General features: G+C 37.3%; 1 protein-coding gene across 6 annotated transcripts in view; it reads left to right on the plus strand.

The window, feature by feature from the left end:
- The first annotated feature begins 9176 nt into the window (after positions 1-9176).
- Positions 9177-21191, plus strand: part of YTHDF3 (YTH N6-methyladenosine RNA binding protein 3) — a 39026-nt gene continuing 27011 nt past the window's right edge. The window contains exons 1-5 of one of the 6 annotated variants that reach the window (XM_032882634.1): positions 9177-9545; positions 10031-10055; positions 12224-12276; positions 13397-13542; positions 15894-15979. In XM_032882634.1, coding sequence (XP_032738525.1) covers positions 13485-13542; positions 15894-15979 — 144 coding nt within the window. In that variant the 5' untranslated portion in view covers positions 9177-9545; positions 10031-10055; positions 12224-12276; positions 13397-13484. The remainder of the gene's footprint in view (positions 9546-10030; positions 10056-12223; positions 12277-13396; positions 13543-15893; positions 15980-21191) is intronic. The other 5 variants (XM_032882633.1, XM_032882635.1, XM_032882636.1 and 2 more) reach the window with 5 other exon arrangements.

The raw sequence follows: 21191 nt of genomic DNA on the forward strand, positions 1-21191 counted from the left end.
TATTTCTCATGGGTTACTAAAAAGGAATTTGGGATTATTTGCATTTCTTAATCTGAGAATGAGTTAAAATGCAATCATCATGGTGTTGTATAGGAAAATTGCCTGGTGTCTTCTTCGAAAGAATATTGGCTAAGTGCCTCCTTGACCCAGATGCTAGACAAATGCTTCTCAAAACCCATGTGACATAGGCATGGTGATCCCATTTTTAGAATTAGGAAACTGAGCAAGTGTTAAAAAACTTAAGTTCACGTAGCTTTTCAGTGGCTTGGCAATAATTTGAAGCCAAATGCATATAAGTGGAAAAATCCACGTGTTCTCTTTATTTTTCATTGTCTCTCACAGAATTCAGGATTCCTGAATCGCATTGGTCCAATATAGTATTTTATTATTTTTTTCAGGTTTTTAAATTATTTTTTTAATTCCCCCCAATAATTCTGATTTTCTTTTTCAATTAAGTTCATCTGATACTCTTGTTTTTTTAAAAGACTTTATTTATTTTTTTTTTTTTGACAGAGAGACACACGGCAAGAGAGGGAACAGAAGCAAGGAGAGTGGGGGAGGGAGAAGAAGGATTCCCACTGAGTAGGGAGCCCGATGAGGGGCTCCATCCCAGGACCCTGGGATCACGACCTGAGCCAAAGGCAGATGCTTAACAACTGAACCACCCAGGCACCCCAAGGTCATCCAACACTCTTAAAATGGATTTGTAAAGGATTGTACTGGTTTCCTAGGACTACTGTAACGAACTACTACAATCTCGGGGCGGGTGTTTAAATAATGGAAATTTATTGTCTTATAGTTCTGGAGGCTAGAGGTCAAAACAAGGTGTCAGCATCTTCATGGTCTCGCTTTGCCTCTTCCTCACTTGTCGGGGCCTGCAGCTGCAACACTTCAATCTCTGTCTCTGTCATCACACTCTATTCTTCCCTTCTGTGTATCTGTGATGCTTCTAAGGATACCAGTCATATTGGATTCAAGGTCTCTCCTACCTCATCTTAACTACTTACACCTGTAATGGCTGTGTTTGGTAAAGATACTGGGGGTTAAGATGTCAACATATCCTTCTGGGGAACATAATTCAGTCCATAATAAGTATGTTCTAAGTACTTTAAGATTGAGTTGTTACCTGGCTGGCTCAGTAAGTGGAGTGTGTGACTCTTGATCTTAGTGTTATGAGTTCAAGCCCTACTTTGGGCATAGAGTTTACTTTAAAAAAAAAAGATAAAATTGTCACAGTTTAAGCAACATAGGCACCATTTTATATACAGAGAATTAACCATCTGGTCATTCATGTCTCATAAAGTTAGAAGAAAAACAAAAAGTAGTGAGTATGTGAATATCTCAAGTTTTTCATCATTAGCCACACAGTTTTGGATTTTGCAATTTTTTTTTAAACTTAAGTGCTCAAGCAGTGTACAAAATGCTCAGAATAATCATGGATCAGTTCATGATAACAACTATTGTTGCAAAAACACTTAATAGTTTCATAAAATATTTTTGGACATGATTTCTTTCTTAACACTCAAAACAGCCCTGATATATTTTTCTTCATTTTAGAAATTAAGAAATTGACACTGAGAGGGTTAAATACTTGTTTAAGACATGCCTCCAGAAGAGGCGGTCTTTGGATACGAACCAAGATTGTGTTAGTAAAATTCTGGAGCTCTTATCACACATCTTGCTTGGTGCATTTTAATATTTAATGACAGTGATAAAGAAGATGGTAATAATGATAATTGCTAATGCTTACTGAATGTTTACTATCTTTGGAGGACAGTGGCAAACACTGCACATAATCATCTCTCATTTAATCTTTTCAAGAACCCTAAGAGGCAGGTGCAACACCGAAGCACAGAGATGGAGGGAAATTAGCCCAAGGCTACAAAGCTCTTAAAGGTGACTGCCAGGATACACACTCAGAGGTCTTACCCCAGAGTCTGTCCTCTGAATCACTTCTATGTGGCCTCCTTGACCTTGGGAAGCCTTCCTAGACAGTCTCCATTTCAGAGACCTCACCGCTCAAGTTCTTGTTACACTATAACAAACCAGCTTTAGAGGGTTTATTGTCATGTTACAAATTAATGTATGACCACCCAAATAACTTGAAGCAAGTTACTTAATGTCTTCAAATGCCAGTTGTCTCTAGTGTGAAAGAGAGATATACCACAGTGAGCTTAAATTTAATAATATATGTAAATGACTTGGTACATATTGGCGGCATAATAGGCACTCAACTTATTTTATTTATGAATTAACTGATATGATAGTTGATTGTTTAGAAGGTGCTCTGGGGCTTGGAGGAGGGGGCAATTGATTTTGACTGGTAATATCAAAAGTGTTACAGGATAAGTAACAGTTGGATCTTAATGAGAAAATGTTAACGGGTGAGGAAGGGTGGCTGTCATCTGAATGTTCAGTCCCTCAAAATTCTTATGTTGAAATCGTAATGCCTAATGTGATTGTATTAGGAAGTGTGAGGCCTTTGGAGGTAATTAACTCATGAGGTCAGAGCTCTCATGAAAGAGATTAGTGTTGTTATAAAAGATAACCCCCTACTCCCAGAGATCCTGCACCCCTTCTGTTAGTGAGAGTACAGCAAGACTGCGCCAGCTAGGGGTGCCTGGGTGGCTCAGTCAGTTAAGCATCTGCTTAACTCAGGTCATGATCCCAGGGTCCTGGGATCGAGTTCCACATCAGGCTTTCTGCTCAGCAGGAAGTCTCCTTCTCTCTCTGCCTCTGCCTGCCAATCCCTCTGCTTACGCTCTTTTTCTCTCCCTGTCAAATAAATAAAAACAAAATCTTAAAAAAAAAAAAATGTGCCCACTATGTACCAGAAAGAGGGCCCTCACTAGAATGTGACCAACCTGTGGCCTTGGTCTTGATTTCCCAGACTCCAGAACTGTGAGGAATATATTTCTGTTGGTTCTAAACTACTCAGTCCATGCTATTTTGTGATAGCAGCCTAAAGGAACTCAGACAGGACATTCTAGGCAGAGAAGTCTTTTGGAAATAAAAAGATGATTCTGCAAGCTGCCCCTGCCTCGAAGGACAATGGGGATCACAACGTTGAGCACTTTCATATGAAATTATGGGAGCTATGACCCCCCACATCTATTAATTCCACCAGCGCTGATGAGTAATTCAAACAACATCCCTTCTGCAGCTCTCAGCAGTTTGTAAGTCTATATTCACATGTGTGGACTGCTGCCAGTTACCCATGTCACTTTAGTAGTGGCAGAAATAGATGCCGCCAGGCACTGGCCCCTCGGGCCTTCTATATCTTAAGCCCAAGGGACTTACTTGATCCTTTTCTTCTCTACAACCGTCGCACATGCAGCCTGAGACCAATGAGCCACCATACCCGGAAGGGAGAGGTGAGCACTTTGGTTTGGAGCTGGCTGGCGAGGGAGCAGTTCCTTTATTTCCACAGGTACCCTGCTGGGCTGAAATCAGTGGTAACTCATTTCTCATTGGCCTGGGAGAGAATTCTCGTGTCTAGTCCCATTGCGCTATTGGGGGTGGGGGAGGGGAGGGAGTAAGAGTGCTGTTACTATTAAGGTCACTTGGAGAGAATCAGGACTTTTACAAGTCAGCAATTTCAGGATTCTTGTGCCCCCCTCCCCTCCACTGCTGAGTTACTGCTTTCCTGCTCCTGCTCACCATGCTCCCACCATCCAGATTCTTCCTCTTTCACTGTCCATGTAAATGTTATCCACTCTTCAAGGCCCACTTCCTAATGTCTATTGGTCTAAAACTTCCATGGCACTGAGCACATTAATTTTATTATTTTGGAAAAAGCAGAGGACTTTCCAAAAACTTGCCTAAAACTTGTTCAGAAAACTGGCCTAATCATCTTAAGAACTATGTTTATTTCCAGCTCTAGCATTTTATCACCTACTATTATGATCTAAGTTTTGTCTTTGGCAAATGAACTATATACAACCTATCCTACCCCAGAGGACTGAGGTGAAGCTCATATAAGAATGTAACTCACAAACTGTAAATCACTGTCCAACTGAGGCATTAATGTGGCATATTTTCTCTTCATACCTAGACAAGTTCTTTTGAGTATAAGGATCATTTCTTTTTTGCAACTCCCCCAATGATTCTTGATGTGCTATAATCACAGAAAGCATTCAGTATCTGTCAATTAATAAGAAACAGCATTACTTTTACTAAAGAAGAGGTCTTTTGGTCAGTTTTAGGAACTTTGTACACTCTATTATTAACTATAATTTAATCAACATATTCATTTACTGTTTTAAAAATTTTAAAAATTTAAAAATTTTAAATTTTAAAATTAAAATTCAAAACTTTTAAATTTTCAAAATTTTCTGATTTTTGAATGACATTTACAAACAAGTATTGTCTTTTCGTAGTCTTTTACAATCTAAATGTAATTTTACTGCTTATGCTAGACTTATTAGAAATATCAAAATTTTCTATTTGAAGTTTTTGATTTTAAAAAAACCCACTTATAAAACAAAACTGGAATTCTTCAACATTTTCGCATTAAAAATGAATACTTTTCCTTGTAAAATCTTTTATTTGATACATATGTGAAATTCAGGGAAGTACAAATCCTTTTTAATAACATGTACTCAGTCTTTGAGCTTATGGTGGATTTAGTATTGATGAAAATGTATTTTTACTATTTTTAAAATTTTTAATTTCAGTAGAGTTGACATGCAATGTTACATTAGTGTTGGGTATACAACATAGTGATTTAACAAGTTTATACATTATGGGATGCTCACCACAAGCACAGCTATCATCTGTCATCATGATACACTATTACAATAGCATTGACTATATTCCTTATGCTGTACCTTTTATTTCTGTGACTTATTCATTTCATAACTCGAAGCCTGGATCTCCCACTCCCCTTCACCCATTTTTTCCCATTCCTCCGTCCCTTCCCCTGTATAGGTCTGATTCTGCTTTTTGGTTATTCTTTTTTTTTTTCCAGATTCCAAGTGAAGTCATATTTGTTTTTCTCAGTCTGACTTATTCTTAGCAAAATACCTTCTAGATCCTTCCCATGTTGTTGCAAATGGCATGATTTCATCCTTTTTTATAGCTGTGTAGTATTTCTGTGTGTGTATCTGCGTACGTGCATCACATCTTCCTTATTCATTCATCTACCAATGTACGCTTAGGTCAGTTTCATATCTTGGTTGTTGTAAATAATGCTGAAGTAAATATGAGAGTGTGTATATCTTTTTGAATTAGTGTTTTTATTTTTGGGTGGGATAAATGCCCAGTAGTGGATCATATAGTACTTCTATTTTTAATTTTTGAGGAACCTCCATACTGTTTTCTACAGTGAATGGATGCACCAATTTATATTCTTACCGACAGTGTATGAGAGCTCCTTTTTCTCCACATCTTTACCAACTGTTATTTCTTCTCTTTTCGATTTTAGCCATTCTGACAGGAGTAAGGTGATAGCTCATACAGGTTTTGATTTGCATTCCCTGATGAGTGATGTTGAGCATCTTTTCATGTGTCTGTTGGACATCTGTTTATCTCCTTTGGAAAAATGTGTATTCAGGTCCTCTGGCCATATTTTATTGGATTGTTTGATTTTTTGAGAAAAATGTTGTAACTTAAAAAAAAAAAATTTAAGCTAAATCTGATTTTCCTATGGGCTAGAAGGCTATATCTGACATTCTATGACTTAACCACCACTTTTAATCAACTACAAATGACATATTTGTTTAATCTACACATTGCTTTCTAATATATTTTACTCAGAGAATCACAGTATTCATAAAAAATTTTGTTTAATAACTCAGTATCATAGTATGCACCTATAAAAGGAGAAAAGAACTCTTATTTATGGGGTGCCTGGGTGGCTCAGTGGGTTAAGCCTCTGCCTTCAGCTCAGGTCATGATCTTGAGGTCCTGGGATGAGCCCTGCACTGGGCTCTCTGCTTCACAGGAAACCTGCTTCCTCCTCTCTCCCTGTGCCTGCCTCTCTGCCTACTTGTGATCTCTCTCTCTGTGTCAAATAAATACATAAAATCTTTTTTTTTTAAAGAACTTATTTATTACTTACATTGTGTCAATCACTATTCTTGTCACTTAAAATACAGTTGATTCCTATTATTCCTGGATCCTGTATTTGCAAATGCCTACTCAGTTAAAATTTATTTGTAACCCTACAATCAATACTCTAGTGCTAAGTAAGGAAGTAAATCTGTGTAATTATGCATACACAGTTTACTACTAACTAGCTATCTCTCATGATCTATCATCCCTTTCTTCCTTCTTAGTAATCTTTCTGACATGTGGCCACCCAGAATGGTTTCCAAGTTTCCTTCAACCAGGTATTTTCATAGTACTGTATTCTAGTTAGTTGGAGGTAGGTAGAAGTAGGAAATACAATTTCTCAAAATGTCCATGAAGGAAAGAGACATGCCTTTCTTCACCTTGCTTTCTGCTGGTAGGAATGTGATTACAACATTGAGCAGTCATCTTGGATCACAGGTGGAAGTGTTATCATGAGGATGGTGGAACAACTGGGTAGGAGTCTGGATACCTAACACTGTGACAATAGCCCAAACCCTGGACTGACAACCTCCAGACTTCTTTCATATGAGAGAAAGACAGACCTCTAGCTTAAGTTTCTGTTATTTTGAACTTGATGTCACCTGCAGCTGAACCTACTTTAAACTGCAGCTGATAGAAAAAGTCACGTGGAAGCACAGGGCTGTTGCTGAGAGCTGTACAGAGCAGAAGTCTACTGGATAAGGCATCAATATGGGTGATGGGTAAATGGGGTTGAAACCTAACCTACTCACTCCTTTCCAAGCTTACAGCCATGTTTTGTTTATTAAGAACCTGATATACCAGTGGCCCTGTAGAAAAGTTAAAAAGTTTGTCTAGAATCAACACTCTAGAGCAGCATTTTTCAAAATTTCATCTGCGTACTCCTGGAGCCATTGGAAAAGATTTTAGGTAGTCTCCATTGATGCACTTCAAAAAAATCTTATTTAGGGATGCCTGGGTGTCTCAGTGGGTTAAGCAACTGCCTTTGGCTCAGGTCATGATCTCAGGGTTCTGGGATCGAGCCCCACATTGGGCTCCTTGCTCAGCAGGGAGGCTGCTTCTCCCTCTTCCACTCCCCCTGCTGTGTGTGCTCTCTCTCTCTTTCTCTCTTTCTGTGTCAAATAAGTAAAATCTTAAGAAATCGTATTTAATACTAAATTAAATGGGCTTGTATTTCATGATAGTTACCACTCCATTCTGCAAGTTCAGACCTCAGTGCTAAGAAGGGCAATGAGCAAGGAAGGAGACTGCTGAGGGGCAGGAATGAAAGAGAACAAGCTCATCAAACATGTCATTAGGTGGTATTTTATGGTGGCTAGAGTACAAGCTCTGGAGCCAGACTGCCTGTGTTTAAATCCTGGCTCTCTGTGACTAGCTGTATTTGGCCATGTTTCTTGACCTTACTGTGTGCCAGTTTTTTTGTAACAGAACTACCACAGAAGGATGGTGTGAGGATTTAAAATAATTATTATAGTGCCTGACACATAATGACCACTCAATAAACATAACAAACATAACAAAACACTCAATAAACATAAGGTATTAGCACCATTCTGGTAATTATTTAGCAAAGAAACCCGAAACTAGCTATGCTTGGCTGAAAGCTGCCCCCCCCCCCCCCCCCGCCAGGAATTGTACATATCTGACCTTACTTTACTTTAGTTATCAGGAAACTAAGGCTTAGAAAAATTCAGTAACTTTCCCAAGGTTATGCAACTAATTCTAGCCGAGCCAGAATTGAAACTCAGATTGGATTCCAAAGCTATGGTTTTTAACAAAGATAATTAAGAACAAGGCCTGCAAGATTTCGCAAGCTTCCTCTTGTATCCTCTTTCCCCAGTCATAGAATGTAGCAGCAAACTCTTTCACACTATAAGGAGTGGAGGATGGGTAGACTGGAGAGACTGAGAACAAGAACTGGAAGCGTGGGAGAAGTCTTGGGAAGTGGCAACAATGATCAGCCTGAGCTGAAAATCTGGCTGAGGCCCTGGCAAAATGAGAGAGCATGGGAAGTTGACCAGATCTGAAAAATGCCTCTTGGTGATTTATATGGAGCAGTGGACTCTCAAAATAAGTTTCATTTGTATTTTTCAGTGCTTCTAAAATGCTGTTGCATCGTGAAACACAAAATGAACCCTATAATTCAACAATTTTATACTTTCTCAACGATCACTTATCCGATTGCTTTGATAAATAAAGGATTTAGTCATCCAAACTATTTCTTTTTTAGAGTCCACGTCATACCTGTTAGGCAAGGAATCCGCCTTTATTGCAAAGATGTTATTTCAACAAAACTTTCAAACTGTTGCAAATCGGCTGCTTTGGTTTTGCCAGTTTGCAAAAAAAGTAGCTGAAAAGTAACTGAACCAGTTTCTTTTGAAACTAATTTTATGACTGAAAAACTTCCTGCAACCATCTGTATCTTTCCCGAGATTACTTTGTAACATTAGGGGACGGGAACACAAGTACAGGAATTGGGTGGTAAATTCCACTCCTGAGGTTATGGATTAATGAGTTATTCTGAGCACGTGCCTGGGGTTTGGTGAGAACGAACACTCACTGGCGAACCTCCTCTCTGCTCGCTCTAACCCAGCCACTTTGGCTGCACGTGCTGGCTCGTGCGGAAGGCCCAGCATCTCTGTCCCGAGGGCGGTTGACTCACCCAGCCGCCCACGTGGCCTTGGGTGGCCTCAGGAGGCTCTGGCGGAGGCCGGGCCACTGTTGCTCGCTCACCCAGGACGGGTGCGGCTGGGGCTGCGACGCTGCAACCCACCAAGGTGCGCTCCGCCAGCAGGAGGGCACCGCTGACACTGCGCCTTCAGCCCCGCTCTAGTCCCAAGCAGCCGCCGCCTCCCGCCCAGGCCTACTTCCTGCCCAAAGCGCAAGGGCATCCCGCTCGGGCCCGTTTCCCGCTGCCTTCGCCCGCCGCGCGTCCTGTAACCCGCGAGCCGCACAGAAAGAAGCCACAGAAGCGTCCCTGGAAGGTGGCGCTGGCCGCCGCACAGGCGCACTCCCTCCCCGGCGCATGCGTCCAGGGGCCGCCTCGCGGTCCCCGTCTCCGGTGACGTGGCGATGCGCAGGCGGAGCCAAGGTCGGTAGCTGGCGGGCGGGCGGGTGGGGGAGGAAGAGCGAGGTGAGCAGGGACGTCAGAGTGGAGAGCGGAAGGTCAGGGAGGCTCGGAGCGGAAGTGAGACTAGGGAGTCTGTCCGCCATTGTGGACCCGAGGAGCGAAGAGCGAGAGAGGGAAGAAGCGCCTGCACGCCGAAAAGAAGGGCCCTTTCCACGGACCCCGGAGCGCGAGGCCCTCTTTCTGGCTTCTGAGCGAGCGGTGGCAGCGGCGGCGGCTGGATCAGTCACTCGGCGGAGGGCGGCAGCCAACTGCTGTGAGTGCACGGGGAGAGGCCCAAGCGGCGGCGGCGGCGGCGGCGGCGGCGGCAGCGGCAGCAGCTCTCGGGTTGCGGTGAAGAATGTCAGCCACTAGCGTGGATCAGGTGAGGGAGCAGAGGCCTCAGGCTCGGTGAAGGCCCGAGCCCTGGAGCTCCACCCTCGCGTGGGGCTTCGGCTCCTCCCCGTCGCCGCCGCTGCCGGCCCCATAACGGTGCCTTGGGCGCAAGTTGCTGCGGTCCTGCCGCCCGGGTCGGGGCGTGCGCCCTGCCCCGGAGCCTGCGGCCGAGACGGGAGGCCGCGGAGCTGCGGTGGGTGGGGGAACGACCGCTCCTAGGGGCTTTAGGGCACATCTGAGGGCGGCAGACGTGGGGCTGAGACCAAACGAGCTCTCGGAGACGGTTTTCGAGTGGCGGGTAGGAGGTTTGAAGACTGGGGGTGGTTGGGAAATTGGAGGCTATGGAGGATGTAGTGGGTTTTACTCCTACGCGGATTGTTGAAAATAACTTGTCTTTGATAATGTCTTTGATTAACACACTTTCTCCCTTTTTTTCCCCCTTCTCATTACCACACCTTTCGTCTTGCTGCGCAGAGACCTAAAGGGCAAGGAAATAAAGGTGAGTTTGAATATTTTTATTTTATTTCCTAATGTTCGTCTGATGTCACTTTTAAACTTTGCCAGGGTCGTTTTGTTTAATTTTGCTCCAATTTTGTTGTTGTTGTTTTGAAATGTATGTTTAGAGAAATATTCATCACAGCCAAAGCAGTCAAATGCTATCCAAAACTTTGCTTTGAAGCCACTTTTATAGAAACCACAGTGTCCAAAAAACAGTTTTTTTCTTAGTTGTATTTCAGTTAAGGAGGTATTATGAATGTGGGGACATTTCTTTAATTTTGCAATTTATCCGTATTATGTAACTACTACCACAAAAATTTCTCCAAATGCGTACATATAAGTGGGTATTTTGTTAGAAAATGCAACTCAAGTTGTATTTCATGTCACACTAGTGAAAAACTGTACTGTTAACCACTGGTTCTAGTGAAGACAGTTACAATGAGGCAGTAACACGAGAGAGATCAAAACTGAACAGGCATGTCCTCTTGCTGTGTAGCCCTGATTGCAAGGTGTGACTCAATCTGGTATTTTAGAAAGGTCTGGGAGAGAAAAAAATCTGTGAGGTTTCTGCTCTGGCTGTATGATTTACTCTTCAGTTAAAAAAAAATAAAATAAACCATTGAAAGTGAAGCATTTTTTAAAAATAAGTGTATTTTGTGTCTATTAATATGGAACAATACAGTCAACTGACTGAAACATGACATTAATCATGTGACATTAGTAAGTATAGAACAATAACTGCTTTCTTGGGATAGTGCCAGTTAACATTACAGTGAATTATATATTTATAACATTTTGTACTAGGGCTTGAAATTAGACCAAATAGAATTATGCTTCCTGTTTTTTATTTCAATTAGTAAAGTATAACCTAGAAAATAAGATGTGCAATAGCTTTTTAGATGTAAGTCCAAGGTTTTTATTGGTGCTCTTTATATTCTTAGGGTTTTTATTTGCCTTTGCAAATTTGAAAAGAGTAGGTTCTGAGAACTCAACTCAGTTAATTTTCTTTGAGTTGTAGTAGTTTGAGAATTTGCACATTCCAGATAAATGGCACTGTATTAGTGTAGCATAAATTTACTGCTTTATTTTGATTAAAGATGTATTTTGGAGGAGTATATACACATTTAGAAGTTTCAATTTTTAGAGTTAAAAGTTTAATTTTAGAATTATTTTCTGTTGTAAGCATAAACCTCAGAATTTGGTATTGTTTGTTTTAAATGTCTTACAATATTTATTTGTAAATTTGAAAAGAATGATCCATTAATTTTTTTTTTTTGCTAGTCTGCTCATGAGGAAGTGTATAGACCTGGAGATATATGAAATCTGTGGTCATTATTGCCTAGCATAAATTATTGTATCCTAGATCTGTGGGGAGGTGGCACTTTGCAAGGCTATTTGAAATACTAAGTGTTTTGTGTTACCTGCTTTAAGGTAAGTATGCAAGTTCAATGAAGTACTTACTTGTTTGACAAAACAAAATAAAGCATCTATAGCATTGTAAGCCATTACTCAATTACTGTAAGTTTGATTGCGATATAGTCATTTCACTTAGGTATGTCCTACTGATATCTCTGGTATAAATTATCTATGACAATAATTGCATATTGACATTTACAAATAGTATTTTTTGGTTGTTAAAATAATTTTGGTCCATCAGCATAATCTCTTTTAGGTGTATCTATACACACACAGTATTTATTTGGATAGCTCTCTTTTCCAAAAAATTTTCTTTCTTTCACCCTTATTGTTCCATTCATAGTTTTATCCAGGGGTAGAATGTTGGACTGGGATTTCTAGGAGACCTGTGTTCTAATACTTCCTGTGGCTACTGACTTGCCCAGTGAGCTTGAACACATTGCACCTTTTGGTCAGAATTTCCTATCTCCAAAATAAAAGTGATAATTCTAGCTGTAAATCGTATTGTATATTATGAGGAATTACAATTACAGTAGTCCATTGCTCTAGTTGCCGTTTTATTTGGTGGATTTATTTTCACCTTCCTCACCTCATGTATTTTTAAGATGCAGGGAGACTGTTGCCTAAGACATGGCAGAAGGGAAAAACTCTACTGGCCTGAGTATTGGTAATCATTTAAGATGCTTTAAAATGGTAGATGCTGCAAGTGCACAAATACACATCTACATCACTTGTATTTTTATGCCCCTGCAGGGAGAATTACAAGGCGAAGGCAGCACCTCCAGTGAACTGATACAAGTAGCTATGTGTGTGTTTGAGAAAAACTACTGTGCCTTAGCTGACTTGGTTTTCAAGCTAGTAAAATTGTTTTACAGTTACTCTGTTTACTTTTGTGAAGCAGAAAGCAAAGTTTTTTTTTTTTTTTTGAACTACAGCATGAATATTCTAAGACTATGAGTATTAACTTGAATTCAACTTCTCAAACAGTAAAAATACATGTTGCTGAGGAGTTGTCAAAGTTCTGAAACCGTAATCCTTTTCAGATGACTTAATTTTAGAGATGCTGTTTTTCTTCTCTGAATTATCTTCATTTGACACTGTGAGCCCGACACCTATCTTAGTGTCTTTGATTTTCTAAGTTTTTTTCTGTATATCCTTAAGGATTTAAGTGCACTAACAGAGCTAAAATTTGAAAGGAATTCTGTATCTCTTTGTAAGGCAAAAATGCTGTCATAGTATAAGTAATAATTCTAGGCTTACTTTTTGTAAGTTTGAGTTCTTTTTAGTTCATAGATTTTCCTTATGGTAAATATTAGAACTCTGTTATCCTTGGCTAGTACTATCCAGTACTACCCTATCCAGTAGGGTAGTACTGAAGGATAGTAGAAATTTAAGGATAACTCACTATTAGTCTGTAATTTATTTATTTATTTATATTGGTTCATAATTTAAAACTGATTTTATATCACTTTTATTTATTAATAACCAGAGTTTTTGTTGCCAGAATAAAAGGATACCTCTCCTTTCCCTGCAGGCACCATAGATAAAAGTGTCAGATCCTGTACTCCTAGCAGCCTTGCTGCCAGCTTCCTCCTGGTGCCTTAAGTGTATAAATAGACAAATACATGGAAAGGAATTTATCTTTTCCCTCCTCTCTTCCCCTATCCCTTCCCAACAGAGAGACAGAATTATTTGGTAAAACTGCAGTTTAAAAGAATTAGGTTGAATTTGGCTGTATTTAGTGTTTCAGAAAAGTGGTGGAAAATGTAGTGTTTGGGCAGTATTCTTTTGTATCCTCTCCCCACAGTCCCTCAGGAAATAATTGCAAAGCACTTTATTGTCATTTTAGGCTTCATTTTATTATTAATCCTCAAAACATTCCTATAAGGAGATAGAGGGTATATGGTATTGTCGCTGTTTTTGTAGGTGGGAAAACATGATGCACAGATCTGTTGACTTTCCTAACTTGATGTAGTCAGGACCAGAGCAAAGAATCACCTGGCTCCTAAGGCCCATGTTCTATCTTGATTTGACTCTGCTTCATAGAGCAGAGGAAACAGGCGAAGAATCATGTAAGTCATCTGTTCTTTTTTCCCTGAAGAACTTGTACAGACTATGGAACTGGCTTGGATATCTTTGCTATTTAATGGCTTTCAGTCTCCAAGACATTAGATTGTCATTAAGTAATGTTCAAAAACTGCAGTCTTTAAAGACAGTTGAATTTCTTAAGGAAAGGTATGCTTCTGAAACTCAAGGGCTAGCTTCTTATTCAGATTCTAATTTAATGCAAATTGCTTGTCAGTATTCATGAAATACTTTTAATTAAATATTTTTTCCTTAGATTGACATACTCCTTGAATAATCTTTTAGAACTTTTAGACATATTTATGCCTCATTTATGCACAGACTGTAGACTGTATATTTACTTAGTGCATGAGAATATTTTGTTCTTAGTCTCAGCATCTTAGAAGAGAAAGAATAGAACAGAGGAAATGAGTAAGAATAGCACCATAATATAGATTTAGGTAGATTTTAAGTGAGTACTTGTTTAATACATTTTATGAGCAGCATGGGCTAAATTTCTGAGAATTAATGAATGCAAGAAATAGTTGTAATTTTGAAATGAGTAGCTGTTTCAGATAACAACATGTACTAGTGCCATAGTCCAGTGGTGCAGTGAGGATCCCCTCCTCCCCCAGCAGACCATGCATAACTGCCTTTGATAAAGGGGTTAGAATCTCTTGGGCTGAAATGATTCGTCCACCAGAAATAACCTAAGGTACCCCCCTCTTTATTTTTGTTTCTAGTGGCTGTTAACGTATTTAAATTCTAGGGAGCACATTTAGCTCAACCCTGGTTCTTGCAGTCCTTACCAAATACAGTTAAACCACCTCAGAGGAGCCAAGATCAAGGTGACCTTCATGTTGCTCTTGTGATTTGAGGGCAGTGTAGTATCATAAGAGGTCTACTTTGAAGGCTTCACAGAGTAGTATTTCTTTGACTGATCATTGCTACTCAGTGGGTGGCAAAGAATGAAGGGATTTTATCTATCTCTGCTCCCTGCCACTGTCAGCCTGTAATATTACATTTTTGGTCATCTAAACTCTTGGAAAATTAGGGAAAATAAAAATGTAGTGATACTGTAGAGGAACACACAACTTAAATCCATTGCCCCCAGCCTTAATTTATAATAACTTTGTGACACTGTATTTTTAAGCAGTGAATTTTCAGATTCTGAAGGGTTTTTTGTTGTTGTTGTTGTTGTTTTTAAGGGATTAGTCAACATCCATAAGGAACTTTTAGCTTTTCATCTCACATGTGTTTCAAAAGTAGAATAGTGTATAAAGTAGAATAGTGTATAAAGTAGAATAGTGTATTTAGATAGTGTCAGCATATCAGGTTCTAGCCTTGTAAAACTTTGGTTTATGCGGTCCTAAAGTAATTTTTAGTCCTTTTTGGATCTTGTAATATTTTATGTAATAAAATAGTCAAGAATATTGAATACTGTCTTTGAATCCTCAGATGAACTGAGGTAGGTACTGTTAATTATCTCCTTGAACGGAGAAGTAGAGTAGAGAGGCTAAGTCACTAACTAGAGATAACCCGCTTCTCATTGTTAGACTTGGGATTCAAACACAAGACCTTATTTCTAGTCTGTGCTCAAAGGCAGTCAAATACCATTCAGAAAGTAACAACTTTATAAAGCATTTTTGGAAATGATCTCTGAACAAATACAGCATTATAAATTATTCTCTGGTTTTCTTATGTGTTGCAAGAATAATCATGGTTATCTTTAGTGTCTTTGTACTTTCAAGAAAGTTTTCATAATTTTTTGGTTTATAACTAAAGGCCTTTTTATTTAGATTATTTATGATTTATTCATTGTGATAACTGCTTCGATGAATTTTAGCCACTTTCTTTAATTTGAAAACATTTAAGACATTTACTCTAACTTAAGTTACCAAGGAAAGTTATTTCATCCTTTATTTACCTTTCTTGTACTAAATTATATAGAGATTTAACAGAGGTAGAGAACATTGTTCAGCAATCAGTTATCCACAACACTATTTCAGGTGGTTATTTTAGATTCAAATATAGTATCAGGGAACCCTTCCAAGAATTTAACTGCTTGCTACAAGGTTGAAATTGAGATTATTTACATTATGTTTTTGGTAATGGGAAGTGTGTATATAGTTAATATTTATGTAATCTTGGGTATATACAAGATTTGTAAGTTTTTGTTTGCACATAAATATTTGTACCTAAATTGAGCTAAAATTTTTAAGAGGATTTTTTTTTTAAACAAAAAGAACAACTCAGGATAACTTTTTCTGAGTTGGTCAAAAAATACTGAAAATGTTAGGTTATTCTGTCAGTTTCATAAAGATAATTACCACACATCTAATATAAACATATTTTTTAGTTTCAGTACAAAACGGTTCGATTCATCAAAAAGATGCTGTAAATGATGATGATTTTGAGCCATACTTAAGTAGCCAGACAAATCAGGTAAGTCTGACAGTCCCATATTTAGGAAATTAAATTTACATTAGTATTAATGGATTTTTCAGATAGATACTTTAATTGAATGAGGCTAACCATAATATGTATTAATCTAGTGTGCCTGCATAATAGTGAATAACAGTTGCAGGTTTGTGGTACAGGAGAATTCTTTAGAAATTCTAGGTGGCTGAAGTTAGATTGTGAAATTAAAGATTTGAAGATGGACATTATTTGTGTATGGTATGGTTGGACTTCTTTTTTTGAACTTTGAAAGAATTTAACCTTTTAGTTTAATGTTGCTGCCATATCTTCATAGCTAAAGCAAATTATAAGGTTTAATTAGCTATGCATTTATGGGAAAGAACTAGTCATAACTTAAATTTTGGTTAAATGTAGTGTTTTCTCTTTTATAACTATTCCAATTTGAATTTCATTGATAATTAAAGTTAATACAACATAGGGAATAGAAGATATATAAACACATTTGCCTTCTATATTGTAGGCTTGGAAAATTTCATCAAATCAAACTGGTACTTTTGAGGTTCTTTTGTGTTTGGATTTTTCACAGATAATTGTGTGAGTTTGTGTACAGGTATAATTTAGATTTAAGCATTGAAAAACAAAAGAGAGTTCTTTGATCTCTTTGGTCTCTATATGCCATTTCTGCATTCATTTGTTTGTTAATATAAATTAAAAAAATAAACTTTCATCATTAACCAGTTTCTTGCAAAAGAATATTCTATAATAAAACTGCTTTTGTTTTTTTGCTTAAAAAAAAAAGTATATGAAAAATGTACCATGAAATCTTATAGATATTTTTTAAACGGAAAGAACAAGGAACCAGATATCATTGCAGGCCTTTAGAGTTGTAGGGTAAGTTTGAAAAGTAGTTCCCAATTTGTGGTATGTAGGATTGTTTTTAGGAGTGTAGAGAGCCATGATTATGTTCAAACTGATCTACCCCTTGGTCCTTTCTCCTTAACCACCCCCTTCTATCTGTTGATCTACATTCCTAGCTTGTGTTGGGAGGGAATAAATAAATGAGAAAGATTAAAAATGGGTGATAAAATCTATGAATGTTTGGCTGCTCATAAAAGAATGAAAAAATTCACTTCATACTTACATAATCTAACTTTATAATCTTCCCACTTAAAGGTTGTGAAATAACGTATAACTAGAAAATAGGAAGATCGTTGTTTTGAATTGTAGTGCAAGTTTTAAAAAAAATGTTCAGTATTCTATTATTTGGGCCCACATGGTAATCTCAGTTAACATCTCTTATGGCAGTGTTTCTTTTTGTTTAGAAATTCTGATATTATGAAGTGTGTAGTAGATACTGTCTCAAAAAGGTCTTCATGATCAGATAAATTTGGGAAATTGTTTTAAATATTAAGTAATTGAAATTTTTTGCTACTTGATTTCATCTTTATGTGTTATAATGTAAGATGATTTTCTAAGACAAGGATATAGTTGTGAAAATCCTCTTGACTTATTTGTTCAACCCCTGTCTTCAGGGAATTTTAATGGAATATAAATGTTTGAGAATTGCAACCAGTAAGAATCCTTTTATTTTACTTGGTAACAAATATTATATAATATGTTGTCAGAGGGGCTTAGAAGATTTTGTTGTTGTTGTTGTTGTTTGGCATTCCACAGAAGTGGTTCAGGCCTGCCTAGGGAAAACTAGGGGAGGGTACTCTTGATCCCACTCCTGCAGCAATCAGAGCTGTCCTCTGCTTTTTATCTGTTTTATATATTGGAATTCTGCATAAGATTGCACTTGTAAATAAAACTTTGAAAGTGTCAGAAAACTATTTTTTTTTAATGGTGGAAGAGATTTAGTGAACCCAGTTTTTAAATTATCACACTAAAGTTTCCTTATGTTGGGACAAAAAAATCTGTAAAAGATTTGTTTTAATGTGATGTTTAAAAAGAAAATCTTAATACTTTCTATTAATTGTTTTTTTATGGTATTTGTATATTCATGTGCTATTTAAAGAGAAGTTTTAAAATTTGATGCCACTAAGGCTGTTCTGTCCTTCCTCTCCTTGTCAGTACTAATGAATAGGTTTTTAGCAATTAGCTTTCTACAATACTAAAAATAATATCTGTAACCAGGGCACATACTTACCTTTGAAAGAGTCCTCACACTATAGCAAGTTGGAAACTGGGTTTATTGGAGAGAAAAATTGAAAATTACTTGAAATCTTAGAGATGATTTGTATGAGAATTTAAGTTACTCATAATAACACCTAGGTAAAGAGAAAATTTTTAAAAATTGACCCTTTAAAGCAGGTCAGTGAAAATGAAAATTATTGGTGAAATATCTCAAGTAATTACTTACATATTAAAATTACACAAGCATTTATAGTTCCTTGTTCTGATCTAGCTGAAATGTTTAATTAAAAAATTTTCAACTAAATGTATAACATGTCTTTAAAATTAAACTCCATTTGATTTTCATATTATGAATAAGAAAAATGAATCTTTTGTCTGGAAAAGTGTTTCAGTTTTTAGCTAATGATTCAAATTGTTTTGTATACTTGGATCTGATTCACATCAAATCCAGGGATACTTTAAAACAGGTTGTTGGCCTTCTGTGGTAGTGTATTATATTTTCTAGTGCTCAGTTTCTTAAAGCAGATAACTTTTGTAATCACTTGAAAAGTAAATGTTTATCCTTCGGGTCTTAAATTTAGTTCTCTAAAGTTCCTCAGAATAATCAGATAATTAAGTTGATTGGAAAGTTCAGGTTTAAATAGTACTGTTAAAGATGCCATGTAATTTGTGCATATAAATTTGAAGAACAACTTGGAAAAATTAAGTTTGAGTTTGTCGTCTATATGGGGAAATAATTCCTAGTCATGTTTGTCAGAGAAGTGGAATAGAGAAGGAAGAAAGGAAAAATATTTTGAATTTTGTTATTTATTGTCCTGGCCTTAGTTAAGGGTTTCATTTTTTTCTGCCTGTTGGAGTGATTTTCTAACTAGTAATTCTGTATTGTCACTCAGCAATCTTCTTAAAATCCAAGTCTGTGCCACCGTCATGTTAAAGAGTTAAACAACTTCATAAGAGTGGATACATTTATTGTATGAGGGTCCTTAAAATTGCTCCATTTCCCTCCCTGCCTTGTCTTGGTCAGCTTTCTCCAGTTTGTAAGGGAATAGGACTCACTATTTTCTAGGAATATAAATATTTTCCAAATATTTTTCTTTCATGATCTCACTTTTTGTATTTGTATTTATGATCTGTACACACACAGACTCCTATTTCTATCCCTTGATGAAGACTCTTGATTACTCAATTACTTGCTTCCCTGCTCTTTGTACTAGAATGCTTGTTTTGCTTTGTTTGTACTTCCATTACAGTAACCTATCAAATTGTAGGGGATATGTGTCTTCCCCACTAGACCTGGGAAGTGTTCCAGGTCAGAGTCCATGTTCTTCATCTTTTCGTCTCCAGTGACTGGCACTGTATCTGGCACATAGTAGGCATTTATTAAGCATTGAATAATGAATTGGGTTATCTGCTAGAATTAGGGAACAAAGAATTACAGTTGATGAAATACTTAGGTTAACTGGGTACCATGTATAATACATTTTTTGGTGACATCCTTGTGATTAGATACGTGTTGAGTATACTTTGTGAAAAGTACAATATTTTTTTTTAAAGTTTTAGAAGAAAATACACATAAGCATTAAAAATATTCTAAAACTCACTTTAATTCAGAAGTGAATTCTGGCGTTTGAAGTTCTCAAATTTTTAATGGAAAACAGTTTTTGTTTTTCTCTGTACGAAAGTGCTTTTATTGGTGAATTATGTCTTTTCCTTTCTAATTGAACTTCTGGGATATTTATAGTGTCTCCTTTCTTGGAAAGAAAGTAAAAATGGATCTTAACTTTCTTTGTGAAAGACTAACTATGGTTGAGTTGTATTAGAATGTCTCAAGTCAGAGCAGTAATCATGAACTTCTTGTTCAAGTTTTCTTTGAGATATTAGAGAAACAATTGATCTATATCATAAGGCTAAGAAATCATTATAAGTGATATTAAAATTTTGAGGAAGATCTTTTATTTTTTTTCTGTATTTTAGTTTTCAAATTAAAAAAAAAAAGGGATGCCTGGGTGGCTCAGTCAATTAAACATCTGCCTACCGCACAGGTCATGATCCTAGGATTCTGGGATTGAGTTCCACATAGGGCTTCCTGTTCAGCGGGGAGTCTGCTTCTCCCTCAGTCTGCCACCCTCCCTGCTTGTGCACGTGCACCCTCACTCGCTCTCTCTCTCTCTCCCTCTGACAAATTTAAAAAAAAAACAAACAAAAAAACCTAAAGGTAAAAGGCCTTACTCCTACGCTTCCATGTAGCACTTTGTAGTTAGCACAGTAGATTTTTTAAAAATCTTTACAGTTGGTAAGACCAGCAGGTATTATCCCTATTTTAAATAACAGATTCAGGGTTAGAGAAATTACATGATCTGATGAGATCACTGATATAGAAAGTAAAAGATTAAAGAATTGAGTCCATATCCTTGACTCCTACATCACACCAAGAGTTTATACTCAGTAAGATCTGGAGTAAGTCTGAAATTATATCATGTGTTTGGTTATTAATTTACATTTTAAAGGAGCAAGTTAAGTTGTATTAAATATAACTATTGTTGATTGAATACTTAATGTGTTTTAGGCAGTGTATCTTTATTTTCTTTTAGTAGATGAGAAAACAATGCACAGTTTAAGTAACTTGGCTGCTTTCATATAGCTGATAAGTGCCTGGGATGGAATTGAAGTTCAGGTACCTCATGGCTTCACTTCAACCTTGTGTTAAATGCCCTCCCCAGATTGTGTTTCTAAGTTTATGCTGTAGGTAAAGGGTTTGTGGATCTGTTGTTACAAGTGTGTTTCATTATATTCAGTGATTTTTTAAATCAATTTATATACTTCTATAAATTGATGTTATTTTTTTCCCTTCCAAATAGTTCTTTGACTGTGAGGGACGCATCAAACATTTCACATCATTTGGTTTAAAGGTTGCATATCTTTAAAGAATATAGTAAAATTTCACTATAGTTGACCAGTTTCCAAATTAAGAGTAAACTATTAAAGCAGTTATTTGAACATAAACTGTTACATTGATTATGTCTCATTATCACCAGGTTTGAAGTAAAAGTGAAAGTAAGTTTTCATTTGTTATTTTCCATCATCAGTAAGTGGAACTTTT

Source organism: Lontra canadensis, unplaced genomic scaffold, assembly GCF_010015895.1.
Source record: "Lontra canadensis isolate GAN:19392208 unplaced genomic scaffold, GSC_riverotter_1.0 scaffold83, whole genome shotgun sequence".
Classification (NCBI taxonomy): Eukaryota; Metazoa; Chordata; class Mammalia; order Carnivora; family Mustelidae; genus Lontra; species Lontra canadensis.